Source organism: Aythya fuligula, chromosome 17, assembly GCF_009819795.1.
Source record: "Aythya fuligula isolate bAytFul2 chromosome 17, bAytFul2.pri, whole genome shotgun sequence".
NCBI lineage: Eukaryota > Metazoa > Chordata > Aves > Anseriformes > Anatidae > Aythya > Aythya fuligula.
In genome coordinates, this window is record NC_045575.1 from 2,280,779 (window position 1) to 2,306,447 (window position 25,669).

General features: G+C 46.0%; 1 protein-coding gene across 1 annotated transcript; it reads left to right on the forward strand.

Annotated features, from left to right (window-relative positions):
- Positions 1 to 9,679: 9,679 nt before the first annotated feature.
- PPP1CC (protein phosphatase 1 catalytic subunit gamma) lies at positions 9,680 to 25,669 on the forward strand. Its single transcript, XM_032198763.1, has 7 exons — positions 9,680 to 9,998; positions 19,374 to 19,505; positions 20,624 to 20,854; positions 22,460 to 22,564; positions 23,234 to 23,457; positions 23,928 to 24,062; positions 24,474 to 25,669. The coding sequence occupies exons 1-7, from the start codon at positions 9,944 to 9,946 to the stop codon at positions 24,561 to 24,563; spliced, it is 972 nt and encodes a 323-aa protein (XP_032054654.1). The 5' UTR covers positions 9,680 to 9,943; the 3' UTR covers positions 24,564 to 25,669.

Genomic DNA, 25,669 nt, shown 5'->3' on the forward strand with positions numbered 1-25,669 from the left:
CAGGGACACAAGGACACATTCACCCCAAGCCTGCTCGGGTGGGAGGAGAGGAGCAGGAGGCAGCAGAGCTGCACCAGTTGCTTGGCAACTCCCCTGCAGATCCATCCTGCCAAAAAACCTTTTTTCCATCACCGATGCCCCATCCTTCAGCCGTCCTTCCAGCTGCACCCGGCTTCCTCGAGCCTCCAAAGTCCCTGGTTAAACCTGGCCTGAAAATCCTCCTCGCTCTGCTGGCACTGCCCAGCACCTGCAGTCTTTGAGGGAAGGCTCCACCACCAGGCTTCTCCTTCTTCACATCAGAGCTTCCACTTTCCAAAAAACCTCAGTGCTCCATCAGTGGCCACACAGCTCCATCAGTGGCCACATGGCTCCATCAGGGGCTGAGAACAAGGGAGAAATGGCAACAGGACAAGTGCAGCCCTCAGAAATAGGGGTGTGCAGCATTTCACCCCCCTCTCCCGACCCAAGAGGTGCTGATGCTGGCTCAGGACCTGCCCGCACTGACGCTGGATTTGGGGCTGCTGCACCAGTGCTGGTGTGGAACTGGGGGACCAGGATTTGTTCCTGCTTCTGCTCAGCTTGCCTGTGTGCAGAGAGGAGGAAGAAAGAAGACGGGTCCGGGTGGCCCCTGGCATTTCACAGCCCCAGGAGGCAGCACCCCTCTCGCAGAGCAGGACCACCGGGGTCTGTGCTGGGCAGGATGAGTCTCCCCCAGGAGATGCTCCCGGTTTTATCATCCGTGAGCAGCAGGAGCCACGGTGGCAGCAGGTCCTGCAGGAGCCCAGGGTCACCGTCACCACCAGGGCAGGCTGAGGCATCCAAAAATCTCATCACCCCCCCCACGCCTCGGCGTTAGCTGTCTCGTGTGGGAGCCGATCCTTCTGCTCACAGCTAATGAAAGGATGAGGTTCCTCGAGGAAAACAAAGCGGTCTCAGCCTGACAAAGCTTTGCTCTCCTGGATTTTTTTATTTTATTTTATTTTTTTCCAGTGGCTGGAATTTTCCTCTTGGCAGCGCTGCCACCAGCCCTTCTCCTCCGGGGCGGGAGGGGAACGCGGCCCGCTGATTTTACACGCCGAGTTTAGCTGGGGCTAATGATATGCTGTTTGGGTTTCTATAGATTCGCAGGTCATTTCGCAAACAGGAATTAATCCTGACAACGCAGCTGCAAGGAAAACGGCGATTTTATTGTTCCCGGTTCAGAGAGGGGGAAACCGAGACGCGGGGCGTGAACGCATTTCACAGGGGTGCAGAGAAAGCAGGCGATGAAGGCAGGGAGCAAACCAGGGTGCCGAAAGCCTTTCCGCTTCTCGCAGCACCGCAGAGCATCCTTCCCACACAAAGCCGCTCGCTTGCATCATTTTACACCAGCCCGGAATGTAAGTGGCTTTTTATATTTAGCTACCGGCTCCTGCAAAGGGACATTATATAACAGCCCTCGAGTGTGGCGTTTTATAATTTACCAGCTCAGCTTGTGCTGCTTCTAGAAACCTGCCTGTGCTCCCTGGCTCCGTGCAGAGCCCTCTCCTGCCTCCCTCGGAGCCAAAAAAATGTTCCAGCAGGCTCTCACCTGCGGCTGTAAGGCCACATGGGACACCAGCCCCCAGCCCCACGAGGCTCGTCGTCTCTCCAGCAATTAGCGCTGTCGCCAGCTCCATTTTCATCACCGAATTCTTGCTCCTGCATGGGGAAGAAGGGAGGTAGCTGGATGTATCCGTGCTGGTGGAAAATCCTCTCCGGGTTGCAAAACCGTCTAATGGGCTCTGAAATCCCCAGGGGGGGAGGTTGAGAGCATCCCTACGGGCTCCGCAAGGCATCCTGCAGAGTGCTATGGGAAAAATCAGTGTCCCCAAAGCTGGGCATGTGGGGGTGACCTCCCGGGAAGGAGAGCATCTCCTGTGAGCCCTAGGAAACAGCAGGAAGGGGCTGGCGTGTGACTCAGGGAGGGACGAGGAAATGTCCAGAATGATCAAATCCTGAGCTGGAAACACCTTATTGCTAAAAATACACATCCAGCCGGTTACGGTGCACGGGGCTGCCTCCAGCCCGGGAGGTTAAGTTTCAGTCACATCACTGAGGATCATCGTCAAGCAGGTGAAAAAGAAGAGCATTAATTAATCACACGCCCAATGGTACGGGCTTGAGAGGACCCAGATGCAGCGAGCGAAGGATTTAAGGCTTCACTCCATGCTCCCACAGCCTGAAAGATCCCAGAGCAGGACCACGAAAAGCAGGGAGATGCGTGAGGGACCAGACCCACGGGACAAAACCCACATTAACCAAAGGGCTATAAAAAGAAGAGGAAGAAGAGAAGCAAAGCTTTTTGGCCCGGCGCATGTGGCACACGAGGACCGGCTGCGTTCCCCTCACCCTGGCCGCTTGCACCCCTGCTCTTTCCAATCCTTCCCGGTGCTGCAGGCAGCTCAGCAGAGCCATTTCCCCGAGTGACTCACGGTGCTTCGCCTTTGCACTGGATTTCCTCCCCGTTTCCTCGTGCACGTCTGTGTCTGAGGGGCTGGGGCAGCTCGCTCCGCTGCCTGTGCCTGGGAGGAGGCTGCGGCGCACACCCTGGGTTGTAAACACGCCTAATAAAGATAAATGCACCCCGATGAGGAATGCCAGTGCATTTTCTTTCTGGGAGGCGAGCTCCAGGTGAGCATCTCTTCCCCCGTGGACCGACCCCGAGGACAAGGACATCCAGGGGAGCGCAGGAATGGGGTGGTGGATTTAAGGCTGTGCCTTCGCCTCCTGCTTGGCACCTGCTTCAAGGCACAAAAGGCAGCAGGGGCAGGGCTGTGCATCCTGGTGGTGTGGGGACAGGAGTGAAGATCTTCCACTGAGAAGCTGAAATCCTCCTCCACTGGCTGCCCAGTTTGGCACAAAGCAAATAAATGTGCAAAAAGGGGACAAGGAGGGTGAGCAGCAAGAAGCTTCTTCCTCCATGCACTCCACCAGTGGGGACACGGAGCGGGGCCACCAAGCAGCGTGGCTCACGAGGGAGGAGGACACCCAGGTTGGGAGACGTTCACCTGAGCAACCCGAATTTAAAAGGTCATGGAAAAAAGGAGAACAGAGGGAATGGTGGCTGCCTGCCTTGCTTGAGCCCAAAACACGTGGGGAAAGCTCTCCGGGTCGCCACGTGCTGCGGCTTTCCTTCCTCGGCCGGGGAAGGGCAGTGACCTTGCCGCTGGCTGCGCCTCCGGTGTGCCAAACTGCGGCCACAAAAGGGAGAAAAGTCTGGCTGAGAAACGCGGCTTACCTTTTTAGAGAAGAATAGAATCTGCTATGTTTTAGCTGAAACCCTTCCAAAGGGCCAGGTGGGACTTTTTCTAGAGATACCTAAATAAAACTGCTTATTTCAAGAAAAAAAGAAAAAGAAAGAAAGAAAGGGGAAAAAAAAGCTCTGGCATGAATCCCACACTGAGCAAGACATCTCACTGCAGTCGCACCACAAAAGGCAGTCGGTCCCACCAGCACTGCCCTTCGATTGCCTCCAGAAGGCAGGGATGCGAAGCAAAGGGTGAATTTCAGCTGCCCCGAGGCTCTCCTCTGGCCGATATCTTACCAAGGGACAAACCCTCAGGAGAAGCAACGTTGGAGGCTGCAGCGTGCGGGTGCGTGGGTTTGGCTGACCCCACGAGGGTTTCTCCACCTCTGTTCTTCTCCAGGAGCTCGCCCAGTAGGCCCACAGAAGCTGTGGTGGTTTGAGTGCCTCCCCCGGATGAAACCTGCAGCCCCCATGTGGAATAAACCCAAACCAACCAAACTCAGAGCCCCGGAGAGCATCCCCTGGAGGGATGTGACTTTGGGAACAGGACGCGATGATGCATTTGAACCCTAAATGCGTCCTCAATCAACCAAAGCTGTTCTGGCTGCAGGGTGGGCACTTTTTTCTGCTTTTTTTCCTTCTTTTCAATGCAGGAAACAAACTGCCCATGTCCAGAGCCATTTGTTGTGGGGCAGAAGCAGACCTCCAGCCTTAAGCCTCACCTCACTACAGCCTCAACCTGGCCTTGAGCGCAGCGCTGAGCTCCTGCTGCTCACACACACACAGCATGCCCCTAGTGCAAACAAGGCGTCTATTTTTAAAAGGCAAAAACCACGTGGAGTGTAAAGCACGGAGGGAAAGAAGGGGAAAAGTGAGCTCCTGAAGGGACTGGAACAACAGTGGCAACTTTCCAAGTCCCCCCTTTCTCCACGCATTAATTTTTCCGACTCCCCGGTCTCGCTTGCCGCCCCGCAGCCGACGTCTGCATGGAGGCATTTGCGTAAAAGCCCGATTTATTGGCTAACAACCACCATTGTGTACACGACTGTTCACAGCCCTTGGGTTTATCACCTCACCTGAACCCAAACTCGGGTGATTTAGCACCGGAGGAGCCCGGGGGAGATCCTGGTTCCACCGCTTTGGGTTTGCGCAGCAGTTTGGTGATGGGATCGCAGCTCCCTAGGCTGCAAAGAGAGGTCAAAAATAAGACCATGGCTCAGCTCTACTCCAGTTGAAGATTTCATATGAATGAAATCAGATGAATATCTACTCCCTCAGCCGGATAATTACCATTAATTACCCAGGCTTGAACTGCCCAGGGGTGGGAGATGCTGTGTGGCACCCCAGCGGTCCCCAGGGATTTTGGCAGCAGAAAGGAAGCCCTAGGACGAGGCAGCCGCTTGCAGCGGTGTGTCCGAGTGGTGTGGACAGACCAGAAGGGCATCCAGGGATCAAAGTTGGCTCCAGCCACGCTTTCCTCCAAATCCTTTTGTGCAGGTTTTAGCGCAACCTTACGTAAGAGCAGCCCGGCTCCTGAAAATCTGCCAGCCTCGCTCAAAGCGAGCAGAAAGGAGGAGGTGAGAAGAGAAACAAATAAATAAGCACACGTGGCAGCTGCCTCCCCAGCAGACTCCGCACGTAAGCAGAAAGGCCAGGTGCAGGGCAGCGGGCAGCGGGACTGCTCGGGATGTTCGGGACCGTCGGGGGAAACAAAAATCAGGGCAGAAAATGAAGTCAGGTACCCCGGCTGCCCTCTGAATGACTGTCATTTGTCCTGGGCCTGGGGAGGTTTTGGAGAACCAGCCATTGGGAAGCCTGCAGGCACCTGTCCCGTGTTTTATCTGCATTTCTAAAGCCCCAGGGCAGTCGGGGTACCCGACACAAGAGGTCTCTTCCTTGCTCCTGCCTCTCGTGTTCAGCGATGCGTCGCCCACAGAGGCAAAGCATTTGACCAAGAACAAATCAGCAAAGCCTCTTCTCATTTCCACTTTCCCGCTCCCCTGGCAGCTCTCCTGGTCCTCCTTTCTCATCGGTTTTAATTAGAGAAGCAGCTCATCCATGAAGCCGAGTTCTGCCGGGGTAAAAGCAGGGGAAGCGAAGAGAAAAAGCAAACCGTGCTCACCCCACCACGGACCAGCTGACAAAGGGCTGGGAACCCTTTGCGGGCTGTGCAGCTGGCTGCCACGTACGTTTTTCCCTTTCCCCCTCCACGAACGGCTCAGCTGAACCCCACGGAGACCTGCGAGGGTTTCCCAGCAGCTTATGAAACTCAGGCTCTGGTGGAGCGTGGCGGTTCCTGGCCAGTGAGGGAAGAAGACAGAGGCTCTGCTCCTTGCCAAAGCAGCGTCAAGCGAGCTGCTGCGGCTGCTCTTCGCTAAAAGTAGGACAAATCCTCCTTCAGCCCCGTTTCGGCTCTTTTTCTGAGCGATGGATGGAGCAGACACCTGCCCAGGGGTGCTCAGTGCGGGTAGGACACGCCGATCGGCTGCTTCCCCCAAGTGGTTTTTGTGCCTGGCCCAGGCTGAAATCCAGATTCAGACACAAAACCCCCAGACAGGGTGCGACGTGCTGCGTTGGCTCAATCCAAATGGCTACAGCAGGGAAAATCCTACCGTGGTCTCTGCTACATCAGAATAAAAAGTGACTTAGGACATTTTTATAAGAAAGGGACTTTACTGGCAGCATTTTTGCCACTACGAACCTTCCCAAACTCCCCAGCTGAAGATTTCTCCATCCAACAATGCCTTTCAGCAGAAACCCATGAAGTATGTCAACTTTGACCAAAAAAAAAAAAAAAAAAAAAAGAGACGTAGGAGGGGAAGAATGGCAAATCACATTTTTCTCGTGTCAAAATAGCCTGTCTCGAGATTTTCTGAGCAGAATCCTTTAACATATTTTAACCAAAAAAAAAAGTGATTTTGACGAACTTGCGATGGACTTGTCATTGTTGCTGACAGGTTCCCTGGGTGGGAGGTGCAGATGGAAACCAGCTGTTGGGAGCATGAAACGTTTGGCTGGGTGGAAATCAAGGCCTGGGTCCCACGTGCAGGGTGTAGAGGTGATGAGAAGAGAGCGTGAGGAGCTCTCTGGAAGGCATCCTGCTGCTGCCCCTCCGGGCATGGGGCTTTGCACGTGGTGGAGTCCTTGGAGGAGCAGCAGAAAGCCCCGAGCTCCTCACCACGTCCCGCACGGCGGAGCTGCCTGCCGGCGGTCTGCATGTTTTGGTGCTCAAGGGAGATGGCAGCACTGCATGTTTGGTAAATAAAACATGACACTAAGAAAACACCTGACTCTGCGTCATCGGCTCCCTGCCGAACAGGGCACGTACCCCTGCGTCTCCAGATCCGCCTCGTGGCTTTGCCCATCTGCTCTTTTATCTCACAAATCGCCGCTGCCTCCCCCAGAACTCTGCAGCTTCTGAAATCTGGGGGTCAGCGAAATATTTTAGCCATCGGAGGCAAGAAGCACGCGTACAAAGTTTATCTGGATCGCAACAGCCTGATATCTGGATGCACGCAGTAGGAGTTATGAAAACAGTGAAATCGTGGCTGGGAATCTAGTTAGGAAAAATAACATCTGACCCACGAGTCACACCGCCTTTGTTTTTCCAGTGCTGAACAGTCCGTGTAGATCTTTGTCTGAAATGTACACAAACACAGCAAATTTCACGGACTTAGCAAATATGTAATCTAAGGAAGGGGAAGCGTGGGTGACTTGCATTTCTTAGGATCCACCTACATACAGGAATAAAATAAGGAGCTTTATACATTGGCTGTATATATATACATGTGTATGCGTGTATATATAGGGTATGTCCATGTAATGTTACACACGTAGTATATGTATGTGCATGTATTATGGATAAGTATGTAGGGAATAATAATGAAATGCTCCTTATTTTGCTACTGTATGTAGGTGGGTATTATATATATGATATCTATATTTTTATACATAGCCAGATTATGAGCAACTGTACAATAAACAAAGTGGCATGCGCAAGAGATAGTGAGGACAACTCAGTGGGGAAAGATATTTTACACTGAGGCTTCCAAGGAATGTTACCCAAGCTGTGATTTATTTGTGGAGTTTCAGGGGGGAGGGAGGAAAAGACACAGAGGTCTCAGAGCTGCGAGCAAGATAAATCGTACATCATCATGTATTTAGCAAACTAGAACACAAACTGTGGAGAAACACAGAAAGGGCGGGGATATGCGAACCGGGAGCTTCAGAATTATCGAACGCTTCAAGCCTGTGCACAGAGTTTAAGGACGAAGGGATTTCCCTGATTGTTCCCCTTCTCAAAATAAATCATTATTGTGAGCAACACTGGAGAAGAAAATAGTTTCAGGTTATTTATAACACCTTGGCTGTGTCCCCTTTTCTAATCAGAGAAGCTGCTGTGGGGCAAGGCTTGTTATTTTCAGCAGAGAAAAATTAGCTTATTAAAACGATAACTCTGCGGTGGCATTTTAACATCTCAGCCTTGTCTCGGAGTTTACTGCTGTTAGGTAAGGGCTCTTATTTTTTGTGTCTACATAGCAAAAATGTAAATGCAAAAGACTGCGTGCAAAACCCACAGGCCCCCTCTGAACAGGACACCAAGCACTCGCAGTGAGCACTAGGGCCTGGGCGCGGAGCCGCAGGGAGGAGGGTTGGTTATCGAGGTGATGACAGGGCCTTGACAGATCTGCCTTCATCTGTCACTTCCCTCCTTTCCCCTCGGCTATGCCTCTTTTAACGCGAACTGGCGGTGCTTTGGACCTTGCTTGATTTGGTTTATCAAGTGAGATGCATTCCTTGCCCTGACCAGTTTCGTTTGAAGGGCTGGATCCTTCCTTTCAGAAGTACAATGATCCCATGAGGATCCTATAGGAGCAAATGTCCTGGGTGGCATTCTGGAAGATGCTGAGCTCTCCCCATCCACCCTGTTTCATTACCAGGAGTGAAGGGGACTCAGCACCCCACAAAAGTTGCTCTGGTCCCTGCAGGACTCATCCCCGGAGGGGAACCAGGGGAGAGAGGGCAACAGCTGAAGGTCATGATAAAATGAAGACAAGGAAAAAAAGGACGGGAAGGTTTCTTGGGAAACACAGGACCAATTTCCCTTTTTTGAATAATTCAGTTAAATCCAAGAGAATAACTAGCTCTGCAAAAGTTGAAAGGATTTGCAAGAGAAAGAAAGCAAAAGAGCTGGGAGGCCGTTCCCCGAGAAGGTGCAGCACAAAAATAGATGTAAATCTGCAAGTGCTGTCACGTTGAAGTAAATCTGAAGTAACTCTATTGTCTTCAACGGGGTTACTTCGGGCTTACACCAGCGTGACTGAGATTAGCGTTATCGGCTGGGGCGTGCTCATTACGACAAGCATTGGCTCAGGGAAGTGGAGCATTTTGAAGCTTCATTTTGCGGCGCATAAAACCCCTGAGTTTCAGATAGTGTCTGGCCATATGTCCTCTTATCTCCTTCCTCCCGCCAGACCGAAGGTGTGCTGAGACGGCGACTCCTTCGCGTTATCGCCTTGGGGACCTGAACTCTGCTCCGGCGCCGCCACGGCAGCCAGCGGTTATGGATGTTATACAGCTGTCACCGTGAGGCACCCGGCATGCACGGTGGCAGCAATTGGCACAGGGAGGGGAGAAGAGGTTGACGCAGCCATCCCCGCAATTTAAAGCGGGAGGAAATGAAGCCATTAAATAGTCATCTATCAGAGATGCAACCCAAACAGGGGGAAAGGCCCGCACAGCCCATCTCCTTCCCAGTTGCAATCTGATTTACAAGAGGAGCCTCATTTAATTGCTTGTGGCCAAGCCTGTGCTATACTCAGGACAAAATAATAACAAATAAAATGGCCAGATGTTCTTGAAGGAGCCTGCCAATTTCTCTGGTGAGGCTCCTTATGGATTTCCAGGTGCTATACAGTTGCCCTTTGGAGCTGTATGGGGTGAGGTCTATGTCTGAGGTTACACAGAGCTGTCGGCTGGTACACACACTGGGGGAGATGCCAGCTGCCGGCGTGTTTTGGGTGACATTCGTCCTATTTTAGGGCCGGGAAGCGGCTGGTCTGCGGCAGGCACCTGCACCCCTCATGGGTCACTGGCACGTGGCGCCATGAGGCGGCAGCCCTGACAGGAGACACCCCCCAACCTCCCTCCATCGGGACACACACAGAACAGCCTGCAGCTCCCAAACACGGCCCGGTTCCAACAAACCGAGGCCGGGCCGCTCACGGTGTCCCCCATAACACGGGGGAACCGGCTGCCACCCCGCACTATTTCCCCTCCCGCTCGGCGGAAGGATCCAGCGAAGGTGGCCTCGGAGCCGCAGTGCGCGCGCCCCGCCTCCGCCGCGCTCTTCCCGCCCGGCCTATAAAGGGCTTCCGGTGAGGCGCCGCGCGTTCGCGGTATCCTTGCGCCGGCCGGGCCCGCTGAGGAGACGGCGGCCATTTTGTGGGGGCGCCGGGGCTCAGCCGAGCGCGGCGGCTGAGGAGAGGAGCAAAGAGAGGAGAGAAAGGGGGGGGAAGGAGGCGGCGGCAGCGGGCTCGGAGCTGAGAGGAAGGAAGAAAGCAGGGAGCGGGCAGGGGCCGGCGGCACGGGGCGAGCGGAGGAGCCGGGCCCTGCCGAGCGGCGAGCTGAGGGAGGGGAGCGGCGGGGAGGGGTCCGCCGGGCCGCTGCGAGGCGATGGCGGATATAGACAAGCTCAACATCGACAGCATCATCCAACGGCTGCTGGAGGGTGAGGGGCGGCGGCGGTGTGTGTGTGGGGGGACGCAGGAGGTTGGGGGGGGTGCAGCCGGCGCCCACCCGGCAGCGGCCTCCGGCGAGGTCCCCTCAGGTCGGAGGGCCGCGGGCCCGGTTTGGGGGGCCCAAAATTAGGGGGTGAGGGGCTCTGAGGCCTCTCGGGGGTCCCTACAGGTCCCGGAGCAGCTCTGCCCCCGGTCCCCGAGCAGCTCGGGGTCCGGCCGGCCTCCCCCTGCAGCTCATTGTCATGGGGAAGCGTTTCAGGGTGCTCCCGGCCTTGCTTTTGGGGTTTTTCCCCCCGTTTTTGGCTTGCACGCACGCACGTGGGGGCTCCTCTTGGCTGGGCGGCCGTGGGGCTCTGGAAGTCGGAGCTGGGGCGTTTAAAGAGCCGCTCGGGGCAGCGCTGCAGGGAGCCGGGAGGGGATTTCCACGGGCTTTAGGGCAGCGTGGCTTCAGCGTTGATTTGCTGCTGCATTAACACCACCATTCGGCTCTGAATTGTAACATATGGGAGCTTGTTTAGGTGTCAGTTGAGGGTTGGGTTATGCTGTTCCAGACCTTACGTGGAAGGACTCATTGTCTTGTGTTGTTAGCACCTAGGGTTGAAAAACGCTGCATGGGAGCCCCTAAATCAAAGGGGAACCTGGAAATCGCAGGGGGTGTCTTCAGCATCTTCCTTTTGCTTGCAGGGGTCAGCACCAGGCTGCAGTTGTCATCTGAGCCGTAGCTAGTGACACATTTTCTGAAGGCATCAAGGAAGGAATTATTTAGGGAAGGAAGCTAGCCTGATCCAGCCAAATTTTATCTGTGTTGGGGCAGGCATCTCATCAGCACTTGTGCTTGAAGAGCTTGATCGGGGTGTAATGTTTTTTCCACTTGGCACAAAGTCATCTAAAATGCTGAAGCAAACAGGGAGGAAATGTCTTTTATCTATGTTACACTTTTTCCTTCTTAAATTTTGCTCGGTGTAATGGCCTGGATAGCAAAAGGACAGGCAGAGGGACAACAGTGCTACCACAGAAATTACTTGGAATTAAAAATCTAGTAGGTGTATTATGGGATTACTGAGCTAGAATAAGTAAAAGTAAGTAGGGCTTTTTCTCTGATCCGTTTTGCTTTGCCTGTCACCAATTTAAACTACCCTGGCTTAAATTATTTAAAGGCTTCCCTTCATAAATTTAGACCAGGATTTTCCTGAAACTCTAGTAGCACACTTTGTAGGTGTCAGGTCCTGTATGTCATAAGTCTGGTGCCTTATTAATACACGCTCAGTTTTACTGCAGATAATATATTTCATACCTGATTACATCTAGTGCAACTCATGTGGTTTTCTCAGCGTAAGTTGCTAATATTAAAGGCATGGAACAGCGTAAGCATAGAAATAAATCAGTGATTTTGAATGATGATTATTGTTTAAAGTTTCAGAAAGTAATAAGATGTACTATGTAGATATGTTATGGTCTTACCCAGCTTATAGCAGTATTACACGTCTGGAGGAGATGGGAGCTCGTAAATCAGGCTCCAGGAGGCTTACTGACAAGATCTTTTAAGAGATGGCCATGTAGCTAAAGATGCTATTACTTCAGGTTGCATCAGCTGCCAGAGCTGAAATTAATTTTTTTATTGACATTTCAGCTGGGATTTCGGATTTCTTGAGGCAATGATCGTCTTTCAGTTTTTAAAATGATAAGCAATGTTAGTAGCCTGTGCTGGTGTGTATTTTGTTTATTGCTTATTAAATGTCTTTTTTAAGCTTCTTTTTCAGTCAGTGATGATTGACCTTTGTGGTAGTCTTTTTACTTTTTTTTTTTTTTTTTTTTTTGCAGAAAGGGCAAAGCAATGCTGCATTTCTGCAAGCACTGCATTTTGCATAGGGTGATAAATTGTGTGAATTACTGTGCAGGCACCGTTCTCTGGTGGTTTAAAATTTGACTCATCCTTTCCCTGGAATTATTAAGGTGCAGCTAGGTAGATGGTAACACTGAACTTCTGAAGTGCAGATCTGCATGGTATTAAACTGGGAGGCAGAATCTGAAGTGTGTGCGAGGTTTCTCATCCAATTTGGAACAAGCAAAGAAATTTAAGATGCATTTCTGCATTGTGCCATTCTTTTTCAATGCAGTGCTGGTAGAACAACTGCAGGATGTTGGTTACATGGTGCCTGAAGCGTCTCTACCAGAATTGTTTCGAGTGATAACCTTTTCAGGCAAGGTTGTACACAGATTATAATCGTAGTCAAGCATTACAACACAGCACAATCTGCTTTAATATCAGCTTATTAACAAACTGAGTTGCCCAAATCTTTGTACAAGTTTTAATTTTCAGAGCAATTTGGTATTTTGTTACAAATACCTTTAAAATGTATACTGATTTTTTTAAAACAGTTAATTTTAGGTGATTTATCTATTATAATGCAAAGGATATAAACTGGTATTATGGCTTTTATGCCTTCTTAAAGGATAAAAAAAAAAAAGATATTATGGAGATGGTTTTAAATGTATTCTCACACTAATTTATTTCATAAACTGTGTTTTGTACTGGCCTTAGCATTGCACAGTTGGAGGAGACCAAGCGAGCTGTGCTGGCAGTGAAACTAGTTTAATGGTCTAGGTGAGGTGAAGTGGTAAATAATAAATTGTTCTCCCTTTTGCTCTTAATGCAGGGTATCAGTACAGTATTTGTGATTGAGTTGTACTTGCTCTGTCTTGACATCTTTTATGACAGCTGAGGTAATTGCTCTGATCAAATTACGTTATTTGTACTGTTTCCCTCAAGGAGTTGATGCAATCCAACCCACATTAAGCTGGTTAGCTGAAATGATTAGAGTATTCTTTAAAGGCCTAGAAGTATATGTTTAGCTTCTTGTTCTTAAGTAAATATTTGGAGAGTCTCTCTTGCTCTGAGTGTTTATAGTACAGAGCCATTTGGCTTTGAAATGTCACAAACCCCATTTTTCAGTAACATTGTTCTCCACCTTGGGGAGCAGTTCGATGAAAACATTGAGCATACCATTTTTTTTGCTGTAACTTATGTTTTGCTTGACTTCTTTGCTAATGAGGGTTGTGCATTTTCATGAGAACAGGTTGCCTAATTTTGTTGCTTTTATAGTAATTTTCCTAACAACAATTTTCTCAAGAATAAGGCTTTTAAAGTATACTAAACAACAGTATCCTGCAGTGAGTATTGAGATGTTTCCTGAGGGTATTTGATAGCAGGTAAAAGCCCAAATATTTACAGAACTAACTTGACTGAGGAATAAGTAGGGGTAAATTTAGGGGCAAGCTGTTCTTCTGGAAGGGATTTTGTGGGCAATAACTTCATCTTCTGGGCTTTGTATCTGCTGAATAAAACCTGCTGCTAGATGAGATGCCGGAAAAGCTCCCTGTAAGATGAAAATCAGTGTCATCTGCGTAGTTGTGGAAAGGCTCCCAGGAAATGGCACAATTCCTGCTCAGCTCCAGAAGGATCGTTGAGGAGAAATCCCGAGGTTCCCAGGTGTGAGCGTGGCTTCATTTCTGTGTCACCTCAGATGATGTTCCTGTAACTAGAGCCTCGTATCCGTTTCCTTCACCTACTGTGTTGGCAGCTCTTTGTGTATAATGTAAATAGGGTCTGATTTGAGAACGGAGCGCATAGTAATGTCTCTGGAAAAGCAGATTGAAATGCCCCAGCCTTGCCATGGTAACAAATAACAGGGGAAAATAACAGCTAACATATGTTAGTGGAGCCCAAGCTGAAGTAAGTTTCTGAAAATCTCTTCTGTATCCAGCCTCTGCAATTGCTATTAAAGGAAAACAAGTAATGAAGAGAGGCTTCTTTGGATAAAGCCATGCAAGGCCAGAATGGTGGTAGCCTTTTTGAAAGCTGAAATCCTGGTTAGTGTGCTAAAATCAGCAAAAAGACTCTAAATTCTCAAACTTCCCTGTTTATACACCCACAGATTTCTATTCCCAGTAAAGCTTGTTGTATGGCTGATGAGGAGATACTCTCTAATTTGCATTAAATGGTGAAAGAAGATCATCCAGTTATCAAAAATAGTTAAGCCAAGGAGTACAGATAACTGCTGGAAAAAGGAAAAAGTATTTCATAAAATTGAGCTTTTACTCCTTTCTGCTTAATACAACATTGATTGGATCTGGAAGATTGCTTTCCATTTAGCTGGTTCTCACAAATGCTAATTTGAAATTTCAGATTTCGCTTTCTGATGAGTTAGGATGCTGTGATAGTTTCTAATAAACAAGTAGCACTCGTTGACCTCAAACCACATACGTTTGCGTAGCTCAGTGTTACTTAGTGTAGCTGAGGAGTTGCTTTTCGGTTTTGATTTTGAATTTGAAATGAGCTGATCAAAGTTGATGCTGCCTGAAGTAAACTAAAACCTTTTTGACATCAGCCACTTCCAAGTTATTTATTCCCTTTGTGTCTGTGGTGTAAAATGGAATGTGAAACTGTCATCAGGAGCTGCCTAAACAAGATAAAAACAACCTGCAGTATTTTTGGAAACTCCTCTAGGATTGCAGGCATCTTAACGTAAAATACGGTAAAATTGGAAAGCTTGTTTAATAAGCTGGGCGCCAACCAAGCTGCTCGTGGACTATTTTCTTTAAAACATTTTCTGTGTAAGATCTCAATTCTAGGACTTCAGCTGACAGCATTTGTAAGGTAGTACTGAAGGGAAGACGCATGGATCACTGGAATTTCTGCCATGTTGAATATTCTCCTCCTCAATATCCTTGTGGAAGGATTGCTCCCTTTAGCAGGTAACATACTGCTTTTGGTAAGAGCCTTTCCCTTTGTGAAAGGACTGCATGGCACCAGACTGAACGCTGGGAGATGCTGGAGATGGAGCGTGCTGTACAGCCTGTACGTTCTGGATCCCGCAGCTCTGACCCATCTGTCCTTCAGGCAGAACTGAATTAAAGTTCCCCTAAATGTCAGGCTGTGTTGGAAGCCCTGGCAGCTGCAGCGAGGCTTTGTCCTGGCTCTTTGCTTGCACCAAAATGACGGGTGGTGAGTTCTTGCTCTTCCTTGTGCACTTCTTCTCCCTCTGCTGGGCGGCCGTCGTACTGCGCTCGCGTCCTCCTTTGGGGTTGGTGCTTTCTAGCAGTTCTCCTTGTCTTGGAAAGTGCAGCATTTAATTTTAATAGTTGAAACCTATCGATTTGTGTTTTGGACAGGCTGTAAAGGATCTGTGTTGAAGCTTGTAACCCTCAGAAATAAGATCTGGAATAGCACGCACTGAAGAGATAAGAGCACGCAGTTGTCACTGCCCCAGAGCTGTGGCTTGGCCCCGTGCTCAGCGTATTTGAAAAACAAAAAGCTCTGTCAATACTGGCTAAAGGCTTTATGCTTTTGACTGGACAACAGATGGATTGCTCTCCCTTCAAGGTTTCCTGAGCTGGTTTTACAGAGCATAACTGTAGAAGTTGGGATATTTTCTAGCTCGGTCATTGTGACTTGGAAGAGTACCTCCTCAGAGATCATCCAGGCCTCGGGGAGATCTTTTCTCTAGCCTTTTCCAGCCAGTGGAAATCTTTTTCCCCAAACTTTTTATACTTGCCCACTGGAAAAGGTTTTACTTGTTAGAAGACTGCCCAGGCTGGACGTTGAAATTCAAGCTCTCAAAATGATTAAGAACAAGAGCAGCTCTGCCTAAAGGAGAAAAGGAATATATTACTGTCTGGAAATAGTGCAGCAGTATGTTGAGACGAGATATAAATAAAATATTATTTGAAATGGGCTGACTTCTTCCCTCAGCTGATTAATCTTTAGCTTGTTTCGCTGTCAGTTCCAGCCTGTCATTTCTGAGAGGTTATTTTTTATGCACCGAAAGAACAAATGTGCAGTACGGTGCTATCGAGCTGCTCTTTTGACTTTGACCAAGCTGCCAATTAGTATTGTACTGTCTGATCTCTACAAGCTGCCTTGTTTCTGTCCAAAGCAGAGAAAAGGAACTGTAAACACCGCGTTTTTCATAGTATCTTTGCCCTTCTTAGTGGAACTAAGTCATTTGGAGACTCAGAGAAACCTCCTAAGCGTTCATTCAGACTGAGTATCCTGCATTTCCGTGCCAGCTCTTCCGTTGTGGATGAGAAAATCCTTGCACTAAAAATACAGACCTCTCAAACCACCGTGCACTTCTGCGTATTTGATTCTTCTGAAGCCAAAAATATTTTTTGCAGCTTTTCAGGGTACGTTAGAAGAAATTGAGCACACATTTTTCCTGCACTGGTTCCATGTTAGATGGAAGTGGTCAAAATGTCACTGGCAGGCAGCACAGTGAACCAAATTTTCCTGTTTTTCTGCCATCTTTCTGACATCCCTGCTAGCGAGTTTATGTAAACTGCAACAAGGCATCATTTCATCATGTCAAGGTTTTCTGCAACTAAACGACTAAAACTGCATGAAGATTATCCTGGTTCAATGAAAACATATCAGCAACCTAGGAAACTTGAATCTGAAGCAGTCACTTCTCAGATATTCATTTAATCTTCAGCAGAAATGAATGCTATGCTTTATTCATGAGCTCGAGTGACTCAGTGCATTGCTTACATTCCCTATACTTTTTATACTTTTTAATTTCTGGATGTGAGATGCAGGGTTTGATTTTTAGCAATTTCCAACAAGACCAAATCACGGAAAGTTGAATTTCTGCTATCTGAGAAGGTTAAACACAAGTATAGTACCTCTTTTTTTTAAAAAAAAAAAAAAAAAGTTAATTCTCATATTTGAGAGGAGAAATTGATCTTTATAATTCAACCAGCTGATCCCTTTTTCTCTAAATTTGTTCTTTACTGCTGGATATTTGGCGTGTTCAGTAACTCATTGCCTGCAAGCGCGAGGAGAATTACCGGATGGCTGAAAAAATTACTGCAGAGATGAAAAGACTGGAGCGTGATAAACTGCTGTGACAGAGATTTAACTTCCATTTATGTGCTTCATTACTTCTAATATTTTAATGGAATACTTGAAGTTTCGTGGTAATTTCTGTGTCACCACAGAACTGATGCCGGGGTGAGCGGTAATACATGGCTGTGAGTATGGCCCGAGAGACACCGGTGTTACAGCTGGGGCTTCTGACCTACACACCTCCCTGGTGCTGCAGGTTGTAATTAGAACTAAAACTTGCTTTGGAAGCTTGTTTGAAGGAAGGCTGCGTGTTTTGTGGCACTGTCAGTGTGGTTCTGCAGTACAGACAGTGCCAGCATGGCTCAGGTCTCGGATAGGAGTTGTGGTGCAGCAGAGAACTGGGTCGGTAACAACACCAAGTGCTAGCAGAGCTGGAGTCCAGTGGCACGTGGTTTTATGGCTGGATATTACATGATTGCTGTTTATTCTTGGCTACAGAACACCCTGAACAATGCCTTCTGCTCTTGATCAAAGGCTTGCTCAAAAACACTTAAGTGCTAATAAGAAATTGGGAGCCCTCTGCAGCACGATTGTTTTTGTTCTCCTCCCAAGCCGCCTTCCCTACTGGAATTCTCACTTCTTGATTTCATGAACTGCAGGGCCTGCAGTGACAGTAACAGCGCAATGGTTTTTCCATTTAGTCTTAACCTACCCCTCACAAATGCTGCTGTGTGCAATTTAGCTATAGTAACAGAATTGCTGCCAGAGAAATGTCCCTTGCATTTTCTGGGCAACAGAAATTGGGGGTGAGGAGTTGTTAGGGTCTGATAAATGGAGGAAAAAGTCTTCTGATGAAGATTTTTCTAGAAACTTGTTTGGGCCAAGCTGGTGTCCTTGTTTCATGTCCAAGCTTTGACAGGATGTAAAGGGAACCAAACATTGAGAATTCTTGCAGTGGAGGCGGTAGAAAAAGAGAAGGATTGAAAAAAGGTGGTCTGAGCTGGGAGATAAATCTCCTACCAGCTTGTCTTCTGCTGTGTTTTGGGGGGGAATGACAAGGAGTGGAGAAGAGACCCAGAAAAAGTGATGCATGGTTTAGTAAGGTGAATTTCTTGAGGCTCTGTCTCAAGACAAAAAGCTAGAATCTCTTTTTCTGAAAAACAGGAGTGATTTCCTTCCCGATTAAATCCTTTGCAGCTTTGAGACAGTTCTCCCTCTGTAAAGGGCATCTAAAAGGAACCTGGAGAGCGGCTTTTTACAAGTGATAGGACAAGGGTTAATGGGTTTAAAAAAAAAAAAAAGAACAAGGGGAGATTTAAATTAGACACTAGATGTGCTTTGTTGTAAAATTCATCAATATGGTGGCTTCAGTTTTAATGCATTTAGAAGATTATTCCCAAGAAGAGCCCTAGTAATGAGGCTTTGAGTTTTGTTTACATACGTGACAAAGAAGAGCCTGGTGTTATGTGGGCCTTCTCCTGAATTCCTTCTGGAGTCCTCCTTCTAACTTGGGATCCCGATTCTGCTGTGCAAGCACAACTGGTGCGGGAGGAGGTTCTGTCACGGTTCCAGCCCCCTTTTTCTTCACTCCTTTTCTCGTGTCATTTCCCACCACCTCTTACCCTCGTTGGCACCATGAGCATCAGTTTCTCATAGCTAAGAGGTGGGAAAGCCTGGGGATGGGTTTTACAGGAACCGTCTAAAATAAATGCAGTCGCAGTCCTGATCCATATGGAATAGAAAGTATATTTGGAGGGTTCCCACCTCTCCCTCTGGTTGTCAAATGTTTAAAGTGTTCAGCTGTTCCTGTGGCTCTGGTGTTCCTGAGGAACTGAAACTTGTCGGGGAGGGGTAAAAGGTGTTAAAAAGAGTAGTAAAAAGGTAAAAGTACAGGCTTGAGATGTTGATGATTGTCTTGTAGTACTAATTACTGCTTCAGCATGCTTTGTAACTTGGAGGCAGTTTTTAGGAATGCAGTTATTTGTCTGACTGTCCTATTAAGGCTGTAAAACAGCCATTAGATGTGCTGGGCCATTAGATTTTGACAGGTCCTGCTTTGTGGAGGCACCTTCTGATCGGGGACTGCAGATGCTGTGCTGCCTTCAGATTCATTGCAACTGAGAACTTCTCAACTAGATGAACAGGGATTTTTTTGATGAATTCTGGGGCTCAAGCTGTTTTACTTTTCAGCCTGATCTGTGCACTGAGCACTTTAGCATGGCAATATAATTAGCTTAACCTCTGGTTGGTGGCGGTGAGGTGATGACAAGCGTCTTTATGTCTGACATTCCCATGCACGCTTATCCTGCTTTACTTCAAACTTATTTTGAGAGTTCAGATTCATTTGGAGGAGACAGCAAATGGGGCAGTTTAACAGCTCAGCATAAACAGAATAGTTTATTCAATCCTAATAGCACAATTGTTATAGTTTAATTCTTTGTTAATGGCACTTAGTCATTCTCTTCAGTAACAGTAGGAATATTGTTGACATGGATAACTGACTTCTAACTTCTTCCAACAGTGAGAGGATCAAAACCAGGTAAAAATGTCCAACTTCAAGAGAATGAAATTAGAGGACTGTGCTTGAAATCCAGAGAGATCTTTCTCAGTCAGCCTATTCTACTAGAACTTGAAGCTCCACTGAAAATATGTGGTAAGTACGGTGTGGGGGGACGTTTTGGATGGATTTGCTTCTGCCACTTACTATGAAACTGGTAAATGCTTGTAGTGAAAGGGAAAAAAATAAGCCTGTGCTGAATGCTTCGGGTGGAGGAATGGGGAGGGGGTAATGAACATGGGAACTGGAGTGGGGACAAAAAAATCCCAAACATAAAAGTAACTGGTCCAGTTTCATCAGGTTTCTTGACCTGGGTTCAGAAGTTTTGGAACGGAATTTTTGTATCATTGAAGTGTTCAGCCTGATCAAGGAGAATCAAAGAACCACAATAGCTTTTTGTAGCTGCTATTCAGAATTGCACCATGGTTTGACACCATTTTAAAATCTTGCTGGAAACTTAAATTTCTGTACCATTGCCAGGACTGACTTTCTGGTTTGGTTTCACCATACTTAGTGGTGCTGATTTTGCATGCATGTGCATGTCTAGTTGTGCTAAAAGAATGAAGAATGTCAAAATACACCCCTCAAATCCTGCTCCAACACTGAGGATTTACTTCAGACCAAAGTAGTTTGTTCAATATTTATAACATGTGGTAGACGAAAAGCAAGATTGTGTTCTGCGTGCCAGAAACAAAACTGTGATTTAAACTAAAGGCAGAAATACCAATTTATTTTGGTACAACTTCACTGTTAGAATTTAAAATACTGGGTGTGGCAAGAAAATACCAGAGATGGTGCAGAGGAAAGTAATTTCCCTGGTTTTCAGTCAGTGTCACTACTGATCTGTGAAGGTATTGAGAATGAAGTAAAGGTCCCAAATGTCACAGCCATGAGTCAAAGAAAGGAATTAACTGGATGCCAAATCGTTGTGTGAGCACAGAGCTGACCTCTTGGAATCTTAGATTTGTTTCACGTGTAGGAATATTTTTGGGGTAGATGGATACTTGTCTTAATGCATAATTAGTCATTAGCACAGAGATGAAAATTTAGAGTGATAATTTGATATGCATTAAAACTATGTAATCTTCAAGAATGTTGCAGGCAATTTCTATCTGCAGTTTTTTTCTGATGGTTCACTTATTTGCTGTTTCTCTAGAATTAATCAAAAGCTGTTGTGAAATGTCACTTGTGTTGTTTCTGAATACTCTCTGCAGGTGACATCCATGGACAGTACTATGACTTGCTTCGACTCTTTGAATACGGAGGCTTTCCACCAGAGAGCAACTACCTGTTCCTCGGTGATTATGTTGACAGAGGGAAGCAGTCCTTAGAAACAATCTGTCTTCTACTGGCCTACAAAATTAAATATCCAGAGAATTTTTTCCTTCTCCGAGGGAACCATGAATGTGCCAGCATTAATAGAATTTATGGGTTTTATGATGAATGTAAGTAATTACGGACAAATGTGAGTATCTTTTGGCTTGGGAAAGCAGGATAGGAGATGTTTATCGTCTAGTCTTCTAGCATTGGATCACTCTTTCCTAACTTGTCATTATTTCTGCACACTTCAGTTGGCCCTGTGGCCAAATTTTGCAAGGGGAAAGTTTTCATTTATTATAGTCTGATCCTCACAGAACAGAATGCAAATGGATATTTTTATTTACTGGCCACTAAGTTAAGTTCTTATTGGTATGCATTTGTGAAGTTCTTACGGTTCTTAGCAGGTGAGAATTTTACTTTGCTTTACAGTTTGCATGTTTCTTTCATCTGTGCATGTTTCTTTCATCTGTAACAGTGTGCACCTCTGTTATAATTTTGGGTTGTTAACTAAGATTGTGCTGGTCTTTATTGTGGTTGTTACAGTGCTTGCAGTGTAGCTCATACTAAGGCCTGTAACTTTGTAATGTTCAAAAAAAAAAAAAAAGTAAATGCTTGTCCTTCTCTGGAACTGAATGCAGTCCTACAGTATTTTGCTCTGCTGCTTCGGCCAAAACCAGAATTTCCTTTCTTCCTTTAATAAATGGAGCAAAGCATGTGTGAAGCCTTCAGTATGATGCACGATTGGATTAAATACCAGACACTTGCTCTTTCAGTAGGTGGCTTCAGCTGTAACCGTTACTTGAACCACTGCATCAGCCTTTTAATGAAGAAATAGGCTTGTGTTTATTGGGCATCACAAGCGCTCCTTTTGAACAAATGTGACGTTGCTATGCACTTAATGTACTACCTCTGTCACTGCAGGGTGCATTAAGATCTGTGATGGAAGCTATACGTAGACCTTACTGTATCATAATAAGTAGTTCTGCTGTAAAGTGGATGTGTAATGTTCGTATGCTTCAAAGGATGTGAGCTAACCCAGATAGCGTGGAGGAGATTAAGCTGTTATGTTGATTGTGCACTGAAGCATCCTCCCAGGTTCTGTTGTGGGACATGCTTGGCTTGTACCTTACAAAATGTACTCTGTCTCATTCTCCTTTTTCAACAAGGAAACAAAGATGTGCGGTATTTGACTTGACTCCTCAAAGATTAATCACAGGCTTAGTCACATAGCGCAAATATGTTCAGGGCTCGTATCTGTTGGGAGAGTTGCTTGGAAAGTGAAACCAGCAGCTTCATTTTTTCAGTCCTGTTTCTGTGCCTAGAGAGACTTCATGCAGTAAAGTACTTGCAGAAATTTAAGGAAAATCTGCATTCCAGGAAATGCTGGCTATCCCTGAAGAAAACAGCAAATGGCATAATTTTCTGAAATGGATCACATTCTCCAAGGGGGTTGAGACTGGAGGGTCTGGCTGCCAAGAGTAGAATGTCATTCTCTTGAACAGATGGGTGCTATCCTCAGAGCCATTTCGAAGCTGCGTCTGTCACATGGAAAAAGACCTTGCAACTTTTCTTATCAGCAGTAAAGTACATCAGTGGGTATTAGGGAAGATAAAACTTGTCTAGCCCTTACTGCTGACTTCTTGCAAGTCTTACTTCAAAGCAGCCATGGTAGACTGTAGTTGTGTTAGAGAAGTATACTGACTGTTCTCTTCTCCCCAAATCTTTTCTAGGTAAGAGAAGATATAATATTAAGCTGTGGAAGACTTTCACAGACTGTTTTAACTGTTTACCAATTGCAGCTATTGTGGATGAGAAAATATTCTGCTGTCATGGAGGTAAGTTCTTTAGTTGATACTTTAAGAAAATGTAATACTCTGGTATAAATATTGGCAATTTCATGTCTATCTTGCATGCTTTTCAGTTGCTGAAAAATACTGATTTTTTTTTGTCTTGCACTTCATTACCAAAGCTTTGAAACTTTAGGGATTTTCGCCTGCCTTGGTTCATGTATGAGTTAGGGTTGAGAGCTCGATCAACATCAGTTCTGTGAACTGTTGAGCTGGCAGCTTGGTGACTGCAGACAGTTGTCTGCATTTAGTATGCAGACAGTTGGAGAAATGCAGAAAATGGTATGAGATCTATGTGATTATTTCATCTTACTAGGCCTGATCTTTAAAATAAACATGTTCTGTTATTTCTAGCATTAACGCCTCTTTCACTTGATAGCTCTTTTAAAAGACACTTGCAAATTCTTGAGATTGTAATCCTCTAAAAAGGGGAAATGTCTTTGCTGATATTGCTCCCGGTAAACCTTCTAAAAAGTCTTTTATACAAGCTTTAAAATGCTGGATTAAAAAATATCAGTTAACGTTGCCATTGTACTACATAAAATTGCAATGGTGCATGTGTTTGCATAAAAGTTTTTTTGTCTTGAGTTAATGTGTCAGTCCTACAGTGCGGAGTTGGACTGAAATGTGAGCTGTGTGTGTCTTAATTCTGACCAGGTTTGTCACCAGACCTTCAGTCAATGGAACAGATACGACGAATTATGCGCCCCACTGATGTACCTGATCAAGGTCTTCTTTGTGATCTCCTGTGGTCTGACCCTGACAAAGATGTCTTAGGATGGGGTGAAAATGACAGAGGAGTGTCCTTCACATTTGGCGCTGAAGTGGTTGCTAAGTTTCTCCACAAACATGATTTGGATCTCATATGTAGAGCTCATCAGGTATTTTAATTCTGTGCATTGAACCAAGGAATACTTTAAGTTGAAAGGGACCTGAAGTGGTCATCTGGTCTCTACACACATACTCAACACAGGGCAAACCAGTGTAAGACCAAATCACTTAGGATTTTGTCCAGACAAGCTTTAAATATCCACAAGGACAGAGATTCCATCATTTCTGGGCAGCCTGTCCCACTGTTTAAAAGCCCTTGTATGCTTTTGTTTAATACGTGCAAACCATGGGTCTGATAACTTAAACAAGGTTATCTTGAACTTAGCGTAATCCTGTTTTATTGCTAATGGACCTTGTTGCCAAAATGGATCCTGTAATGTTCTTCCTGTTTTGGGGGTAAAAGTTTGGAGCTGCTGTTCCTTAGCTGTAAGCAGTTTTTCAGCTGCTGATTCAATTAAAGCTGCTTTGTACCTTGTCTGGAAGAAATTGCCCAGTGTAATTTCTGCTTTTCTCTCCAAAGGTTGTTGAAGATGGATATGAGTTTTTCGCAAAAAGGCAATTGGTAACTCTCTTTTCTGCCCCAAATTACTGTGGAGAATTTGATAATGCAGGTGCCATGATGAGTGTGGATGAAACTTTAATGTGCTCTTTTCAGGTATTGTATCTGGCAACTTTATCTCCTAGTTAGTGCAGTTACACTTTAGAGTTCCTGTTCTCGATTTATACTGTACAGTTACAAACCATAATGCTTGCTTCAAATAGATCTTCACAGCTATTAAATGTAGACAGAGCTGTTTGCATTCAGGTGTTTAAAAATGTGATAAGCCCTTACTGATGTGAATAGATGAATTGTTTCACCTTGGAATTATCCAAGCAAAGTTCTCGGTGGTTTTCCTGCTTCTGTTGGCATGGGCTCTCAGATCAGGTGCTTTGAGCAGGAAAATAATTTGTCTTGGCTTCCTTGTGACCTGTCCAGCTGGTCTGTGTCATGCCTTACACTAGTGAATGGATTGTTGAGGGTAAGAAAATTAAATCATTTGCTTAATGACTGAATTATCTCTTTCAGATTTTGAAACCTGCAGAGAAAAAGAAGCCCAACGCTAGCAGACCTGTAACGCCTCCCAGGGGTATGATCACAAAACAAGCAAAGAAATAGTCAATGTGGCACTGCCTTGTTCGGACTTGTATTATAGTATATAACCTCCATTTTTAAAACTGTAATGTGTACTGTTCAGCTTGCTCAAAATAGATAATGTGTTTGTGGTTTCCCTTTTGATTTGATGAATGGCATTTGCTGGTTGTAACAGCAAATGAAAGATTTTTCTCCCTCCCAGAAAAGGTTTTAAACTTTCCTTTTGTTGGTGTTACAGCTGTACACTCCGCAGCATCTTATCCTGTCATTATGGGTAATTGTACAACTGACTTTCTGAATCTGTACAATGAGTAGTGTAAATGCTTGTTTTCTTTAGGATCTAAAGAGGGCACTAGTGTGCTGTGAGAGTAGAAATTTGTTACTGTTGGAGATGACATACTGTTTATACAAACCACTGTGAACTTTTTTTACGTTGAAATTTGTTTTAAAGGGATTGCTCTTCTTTTAATGTCTTGTCATGTACACGTCAGTTTTATTGCTGTCAACATTAGGAATAACCTTCAACCTTCCCAGCATCTCTGGTATGATGTATATTTAATGAAAACACGCCTCCCTCTCCATATACTTTCAATGTCAATTAAAGCCATTATTTTAAGTTTCTTTCCTGAAGCCAAAGTTCGCTTAGAAAACTGTACGTACACAACCCACCACCCTGAGCTGGGAGTTAGCAGGGCTCTCCATTCATGCCTTCCTCTTGGAGGAAAAAAAGGAAGTCTCGACTTGAAATAGCAAGTAGAAATGCTGTGCTGTTAGTTCCGTTCATGGCAAAAGTAAACACATTTTTGTACAGTTTCTGTATGTTCTATCAAGTGGACCTTTTTACAGTTGCATCAGTCCTGTGGCAGCCAGGGTCAGAAGGCTGGAAGTTAAGGAAAATGGTTCTAAGATCTGCCCGAATGGTTTTGTGAATTTTGGCCTAGAGACTTTGTTTTACAAAGAAGCCTAGAAAATAGCTTGATGAGCCAACCAGAGGCATTGATCTTGAGCACCAGTTTATACAAATCTCTCACGGTATCTTGTTTTTTAAAAACTGTTAATCTTTTTTGAACAGATGACAGTGTACAATACCATGTAGTGAAAATCACTTATTAAATGAAGAAATTGTTAAA